General features: G+C 30.8%; 2 protein-coding genes across 3 annotated transcripts in view; one reads left to right on the forward strand and one right to left on the reverse strand.

Annotated features, from left to right (window-relative positions):
- Positions 1-4,358, forward strand: part of LOC139512857 (protein white-like) — a 42,259-nt gene extending 37,901 nt beyond the window's left edge. For both annotated transcript variants that reach the window (XM_071300787.1, XM_071300788.1), the window contains exons 17-19: positions 230-330; positions 1,525-1,625; positions 2,463-4,358. In XM_071300787.1, the coding sequence (XP_071156888.1) occupies positions 230-330; positions 1,525-1,625; positions 2,463-2,567 (307 nt within the window). In that variant the 3' untranslated portion in view covers positions 2,568-4,358. The remainder of the gene's footprint in view (positions 1-229; positions 331-1,524; positions 1,626-2,462) is intronic.
- Positions 4,359-5,613: 1,255 nt separating this feature from the next.
- On the reverse strand, positions 5,614-8,266 carry LOC139512858 (leucine-rich repeat-containing protein 4B-like). The gene is made up of 2 exons (XM_071300789.1): positions 7,968-8,266; positions 5,614-7,155 (listed from the first exon to the last, which is right to left on the reverse strand). Exon 2 carries the CDS (start codon positions 7,152-7,154, stop codon positions 6,117-6,119), a length of 1,038 nt encoding a protein of 345 aa, XP_071156890.1. The 5' UTR covers position 7,155; positions 7,968-8,266; the 3' UTR covers positions 5,614-6,116.

Below are 8,266 nucleotides of genomic sequence, written 5' to 3' on the forward strand. Positions count from 1 at the left end.
AAAGTTCCTAAAACATTTATTAGCTTCATAAAGTAGGTGAGACACTGGGTTCTTCAGAACCCATACACATTTTATTCAACAAAAGACAAAAACTGAAAGTGACTGTATTTGTACTTTTTAGTGTGTGCATTTATTTCACGAATTAGGTAGGTATTTCAAATAAATTCATGTGTATTTAATTTGGCTTCTGGTTTCAGAAAAATTATGTTTGTTTTTACCTTATTTTCAGTACCATTCCAGACTGGTTACTTTGGTTGAAGTATTTGTCCTGGTTCCAGTACAGCAATGAAGTTTTAAACATAAACCAGTGGAGCGATATAGATCATATAGGTATAATATTTTGATGTATCCTGAATGAAATAGTTTAATTTTGTGTATGTATAAAGAAATCTGTCCGTATTGTGTTCCAAAAGAATGTTGAAAAAGACTTTTGGGAGTACCTATCTGGGTTTATACACAGGCTGTGGTAGTGTTGTGATGTAATAAATATTTATCTAGGTTTTATTGCAAGCGAAGACAGGCATTATAGCCACTACTTGAGGTGACAAGTTAGTGATATCATCAGTGACATTGCACGACTGTCACACCTGGACTCAGCATTTCCAAGAAAGATTCTAGCTGTGAAATGAAAAAAAAGGCTAAGGTGTATGAGAGACACTTATGTTTGCAGCCAAGTTCAGATCACAGAAACTAAGTGTCCTAATGTTGTTGTTAACTCTGATGGAAGACAATTCTTATAAGTCAAATATATTTTCAAAATCAGTGATAATTCTATACTTTTGTCTCTCCATTTTCACAACTTTGATATACCTAAAACACAATAATATTATACTTCACTATTTTTTTTTCAATAGATTTTTTTTGATCTATAGTTTCAAGTTGACTATTAAAAACTTTTTCACATTGTAAGGTAAATTAAGATACTGTGGATTCATTATTATTCATTGGATACCAATTTTCGTGGGATTCGTTGGTACAGGTGAACCACAAATTCAAATGTTCAATGAACTACAAATTTTCCAAAGGCTTTGTATGGAAAGATTGGGAAAACCACGAAATCAAATATCCACGAAAATGCAAGTTTTTCTCAATCCACGAAAATTGATACCCACGAAAATAATTCAGACCACAGTAGTGAAATATAAAAAAACAGGAAATCAGTCTATTCCTTATAATCAGATCTCTGTGTAGTGATTGTTGACATCATAATCTGTCTGTATTCAAGTTAATAAATTAATTATCAGGAGTATTGTTTAAAAAAAAAATCTACATGAAAGACAACATAATTTGAGACCTACAATATAACAAATGTATAAAATGATGGGGTCTGTTGTCAGTCTAACATTTGGAAGAAGATATAATGCACATTGATACTAATTCAAGGAAGGATTATTTTGTAATTTCCTAATTGGACCTGTTGTTATTCCATACACAATACCTCTTATTTCATCTAAGGTGAATATTCCAGTGATTTTTTTTAATGAATGAACTACATTATACTGAAGGGTGAGTTTTTATTTGCAGATTGTAAAAATGTGACTGTGGCGCTGAACTCAACAGTAGGCACTCCTTCAAGGTGCTTTACTACAGGGAGTCAAGTTTTAGAGTCTCTTAGTTTTGATGAGGTTTGTATACCTTGTTACAGTGAAACTTAGATGCAACTATAAAATATCATTCATCAATTTAATATTCAATTTAACATTTTCAACTAAACCTTGAAACAGAAATCTTAATGAATAAACCTGAAAATTGTTGAACTGAGTTTACCTAATTAGATATACTCAACCTCATGTATAAAAGTTGTCCTGTGTACTCTTTGGCATATATTCATGTAGGTGGGGTAAAAAATGTTTCCTGAAGCCAAACCCTAACCCTAACCTAGGCCTAGAACAGTGGTGTAAAAGTAAGCCATAAGAACAAATTATAAAAAATCAGTTGAAAAGGGCTGAACTCATCAGATGGAAATAAAGCACAAAATAAAAACCCCAAAAAATATAATAGACACAAATCATAAGACTTTAAGAGTACTTGCAGTTACTGAAAGCTAGTTCAAGGCCTATAACAACTAATAAAGAATCATGTTTCTAAGCCTAAACTGTCAATCAGTACACATCTAACCTCCAATTGATTTAGTGTACAGACATCATTATCAGTCAGAGAAAATATGACCTTGTGTAATGCCAAACTTTCGGTTAAATCGACAGATTGTAGAACAGTGAGTGTACATGTGTGTATAACAATGATAAGCTTTGAATGGTTTTACACAAGTGATTTTTGGGGCCCTTTATAGCTTCCGGTTTGGTGTGAGCCAAAGCTCCCTGTTGAAGGCCGTACCTTGACCAATAATGGTTTACTTTTATAAATTGTTATTTGGATGGAGAGTTGTCTGATTGGCACTCATACCACATCTTCCTATGTCTAATTATAAGAATAAAAACTTAAGTAATATTTTGTCTCCACAGGACAACTGGTATTTAGACTTTGGACTGATTTCAGCATTGTTTGTTGGATTTAGGATTGTTTCCTTCATCATTCTTGTTATACGAGCCAAAAGATCTAGTGCTTAAGTATTAAAACAATTCCTGTTTGAGATGGTTGTGTGCCAGTGTATTGGAATAAAATATGCGATTGGAGAAAATTTCCTGAAATTCCTGAATTTATATACTTAGATAGTACATTTTCCATGAGGAGCAAATTCACAGATTTTGTAATTCGTTAGTACCATCAATACTAATACTCAACAAGAGGCATGTACTTCATTGACTTGATTTATGTCTGAGACTAGAGATTGAAAAATCTTGTTTTGTATTGTTTGTTCTGTAACTGTAATGATTGTTTGCACAATCTCTTAAAGAAATTAAATGTACTATAAAGCTATGATGTAAAGAATTTAACGGATTTACAGATTAATGTGTTACTATGATAAAGCTTTTTGTAAGTGATATAAATACTCATATTAAATTTGATTTCTACAATTTACCTCCAAATGAATAGGTCAGTTTTAATGAGATGAAACCATTAGATGGTTTCCTGTTTATTATTTTACATCATATTTTAACATTTTATTGTGTTGATATGAAGTTATATAGATATTTTAGAAATCAATTCTATTTTATTTGTCGGCTGTCAGCTTTTGTATGTGATATTTATATGGCTCTGACACATATTTAATTTTATGAATATCAATAGTTTATAATCTTGTAATTTTCTGTACTATTTTATTAATTGAAGAAAATTGTGCAATATTTTTGTCCATATTATATTAATGGATTTTTATTTTTTCTTTGTAATACTCAAGTAAAAGTGAATATTTTAAATATAAATAAAATTTGGGGATGTGATTATTTTAGAAGTTTCATAATTTTAATTCAAATACTGAAATTATTTTCAGTCTTATCTATGCTATACCAGCATGTTAATTTATGGTTGTCTTTTATTTTGCAGCAGCTTTTATACAATAATGTAAGAAATCATTTTTTGAAAGTTTAGTATTTATTCAAAGTTACAAGCAGAGGTCAGGTTGTTATATGCATTGTTGAATTATCTCCCTTTATACAAGGAGAATATCAGCTGAATGTTAGTTATAATTAGACAAATTACTGTGTAAAGTACAAAGTCAGCCAGATAACTCAGATTAAATGAAACTCAGATTAAATGAAACACAGATTAATACTTTATTATACCATGTAAAAAATCATTTTAACACTTTACTGTTAGAATATAAAATAAGTTTAATACACAAATATAACATGTAAATCAGTTATATTTGTAAGTTAGTATTCCTCATGCATCTTTATAATGATAATATAAATTTTCTGTGTATTAAAGTACAAAACTTTCTGTAAAATTGTAAAATTACTTGGATTTAGGGGTTTATATCATCATAACTCAACCTGATTGTATTGAAAATATGTCTCATCCATCTCTTTAAAGTATAATCATGATAATTATGTTAATCTTATGAAATGTTACGGAAGGAAGTAGGGAAAAAAAAAGACGAGGCCTATCATGTAATTAATGACTTCTTGATGTCTGGCATCAAACTTCTGTTTATTTATGTAAAACAATACATTTTATCATCTGATGTACTCTTAATTATTCTTCAAAGTAATGTCAGCATTTAAATTCTTCATTGATTTTTAATTTACATTTATATGTATCATTTTGTAAATATTGACCAATGACTTTTAGTATGATATTGTTGATGTCAACTTTGACCCAAGAAAATTATTTTATGGATCATTATTTTTATAAGAATGTATATTTATCTGTGATATTATTAAGTCTTATTCCAGTTTAACTTACTCATTTTGGTTTTTGATATTGTAGAAATATTTTATGATTAAAAATTATAATTTATTGTTTTTCTTTGATATAAGAACAATGTTATGAATGTTGAGCTGTTCAAATATTTAATTTTACACCACCTTGAAAAAGGACAAGTGAGAAGCATTATTTAGCTTTCTTTCTTTGCAAGTCTTTCTATCCATCTATTTAAAAGCTGACCTTCAGAAAGTACTGAGCAAATGGAACAAAACTCAGTCACCTTGACCTTGGTTTGTGAAAATAAATGCAAACATATGCATAGAAACGCAAGCAAATAAACAAGCCTATTGAAATTAAGGTACAAATGTAGTAACTCTCATAAGAAAGTGAATTGAACTATGTGATCTTGAGACACTTAACCCATCCTTCCTTTATTGAGGCCAAAGAATAAATCCTTAGCTTGCTCAAATCAAAATTGGTGATTACTTTTTCTCCACCAGGCATACCACAATATGATTACATATTCTAACTGCTGAGGAATCAAATATATGTGTATGAGTTAGGGGAAAGGTCACTTCACTGCTTAACTGAGGGTAGTAAAACCCTTTCCCGTCAGGAGACAAACAGTAATGTTGGGCTACCGTTAAATCAAATTGATTTAAATTTTATAGTGATTTGTCAAAATATCCTTGTTATGATTCATCAGAGGTCTTTTATAGCTGACTATGCGGTATGGGCTTTGCTCATTGTTGAAGGCCATACAGTGACCTATAGTTGTTAATGTCTGTTGTAATTTTGGTCTCTTGTGGACAGTTGTATTATTGGCAATCATACCACATCTTCTTTTTTATATACTCATATCTCATTTACATGTTATTATACTAAATACACTTGAACATTTGCCTCTTGAAGTAAAGCCGCCATTGATCGATCAGTCATCCCAATAACATACAGATATAATAAATACCTTACAAAATTGTTGTTTGATGTTAATAAACAAAAAAATGAGCAACATCCAAAAAAAATACAAACTTTGAAATGCATGAGTAGAGTAACATACTTCTACCAAGCCCACTGTGGATTCATTAATTTTCATGGGTACGATTTTTCGTGGATTGAGGAAACATTGTATTTTCATGGATATATAATTTCGTGGTTTGCATACATGCAAACAAAATTTGTACTTTTTTATCATTTACATTCATGTTTCATCTGTAACCAGGAAATCAACGAAAATTGGCATCCCACGAATTATAATGAATCATCTGTATTCACAACAAAAGTAATAAGTCACAAGGAGGATGAAAGAAAGGCAGCAACTTATGTTACAGAAAGCAATGACCTGGAAAAAGTTTAACGTGTTGTTTATTGTTGTACAAACTTTTATCAGTCACCAATACGTATGCTGAGCAGTCCTCACATTAAAAGCAATTATTTAATTTGATGTTTGCAGACATTTCAAAGTGATATGGTTAAAAGAACGATTAGAAATGGTATTAAGATTGTCTGTAAACATAATAATAATCAGTTTTATTTTTTCTCTGCATAATTCAGGTACTTTATTTGCTTCGATGTAGAGATTATATCTTTATTTAGAATAAAACTATATTGATTGTTAGGGAAGCACCCTGACTATCAAGGGTTAACTCTATTTCAAAGCAGGTTAATTTGACTATAATAGAACAGAATCCTAAAACTATGGATTGAATATAAACGTTCCTGTACTATATCACTGTTATATTAGTTTGTTTTATTCTACGTTGATTCCCTCTCCATTATATTTCTTCCAACTTTTTGACAGTTGTCGGAGTATGATATTGCACACTATAAGGCAAATATTAATTGTCGAATTATCCGTTTAGTTTTAAAGCCACTAAAAGAACCATCACAGCACACACTGTAGAAATGTGGTGTATTTGTGAGGCAGCGTTATGACTTTGGTTGGGGTATTCTACTGTTTCTCCCGGCATGATAGGTTCATCTAACAAGGACATCTGACAACTTGGTATCCGTTTTTCATATGTTCCGTCACCACATGTAGGAACTTCGTCTGTCTTACAGAAAAGGTTTTTGTCAATAGATAAAACTTCTTTACTGGCTAACTGTGAAGGTGAGTTCAATGAGCAAGTGTTATTCACTAGTTCAAAATCTTTTGCACTTCGTCCAGCTTCAAAAATCCATGTTGTATTACAGGAACAGTCAATTGCATTTTGATGTAACTTAATTTTCTTTACAGATTGATTTTGAAGTATGTCTTTAAGTCCGCACATTGATGACGGAAATGTACATCTGATAATGTCAAACTGGTCGATAGCATCAAACTTTTGGAAGAGTTTTGGTTTCATATTTAATACTTGCACTGATCTGAGCTGCACCAGTCTCATATTTGACCAGTCATGGAATACAAAGTTCTCCATATTAGCAGCAATGAAATCTTCCATCACAAACTTGTCCACGTGTTTGATATCATTGAAAGCGTATTCATGCAATTTTTGGACAGTCACTTTTCTCATGACTATTTCCTTTACATGTGAAAGGTGGGAAAATCCATTTGTGACAATTTGACCAATTCTCACGTTTGAAAGTTCTAGTTTTGTCAGATTACTCAAGTCTGATACTGAACATGTGTGAATAAATGTAAAATTGGAATTAATAAAACTTATCGTTTTCAAATTTTTGAACGTTTGTAAAGTATTTTTCCCGAAGTTGTTGAACGATGAAACATCAAAAACAATATCTTTCATATCGTCTGGCAAACCTATGGGAAATCTATCTAATCCTTTACAAATCACTTTTTTGTCTTGGGTGCATGTGCACATAAATGGACACTCATCTGGATTTTGACTTCCAACTGTTGCTATGGTGATGAGGAAAAGGAGGAGTTTCATTCTGAAAAAGCACATGAAATAAAGAGTCTTTTGTATGTATTTAAAGACCTCTTATCTTAGCATGTTAAAAATATATACTCTCTCTCTCTCTCTCTCTCTCTCTCTCTCTCTCTCTCTCTCTCTCTCTCTCTCTCTCTCTCATGTTTAGATAATGTAGCCCTCCCATTGAATATCTAAATATTGCGATCTTCTCTTTTTCTTCTCTAATGAGAATAGTATAAGCATATTCAAAAACCGTAGGAATATTTTGTATCATATATATGATGCTACATACTTTAAGTAAAGTTGATTTCATTTTGTCAAGCTTTCATTAATGAAATGCGGCTCCGGGCGACACGAAAAGAGAACTGTACTTCAATCAGTTACAATTTACTCCTTCAAAATGACATTTAAAAGTACCGATGCATAATTGAACACGAAATAATTTAGTTAGAAAGTCATATCTCCACGAGTTGTCTACAATTTCTAACTTTTGTGCATTATTTGTTCTGTATTTTTGTCACTGAAAGGAATTGTAGTACTTTTATATAAATCCAGTCAAGTCCATTATTCAATATACAAAACTGTATAATAGGTGCTAGAATGTGTATGATTGTAAATAGCAGAGGTTTATATTTTTCAATATTGATCTTAAAAGTTATTATATATTATCAAGCAAATATAGCTACCGTATCTTTCTGACATATACAATTCACATGGATATTTTTTAAACACAGAATTTATTTTCTGTAGTTAGATTGCTTGCTACATTGTACAAAATGCGGTTTTTTGTTCCACTCTTTTTAACGGATTAAATATTAAAAAAAACCTTACCTGTTATTTTGGCTTCTTACGAAGAAGTCAGGAAATGAGATGCATTTGAAAAAAAGATCGCATTATATTAAAATTAGATTGTGAATTACAACAATTATCCAACAAGCAATTTCCTGTGACACACAAAGTAATGACAGGAAATACTAAGTACAGGGTGATAGGTCGACGGTCGCAAAAAAATAAGAATTATTATCAAATATTTCACATTGTTCGGAATAGTGTATTAAAACAAATTTAGAATTATATGAATTTTTAAGTAGGTTAATTTCAATGCTTAAAGTTAACATATTTTTTGTTAT

This window comes from Mytilus edulis, chromosome 2, assembly GCF_963676685.1.
Source record: "Mytilus edulis chromosome 2, xbMytEdul2.2, whole genome shotgun sequence".
Classification (NCBI taxonomy): Eukaryota; Metazoa; Mollusca; class Bivalvia; order Mytilida; family Mytilidae; genus Mytilus; species Mytilus edulis.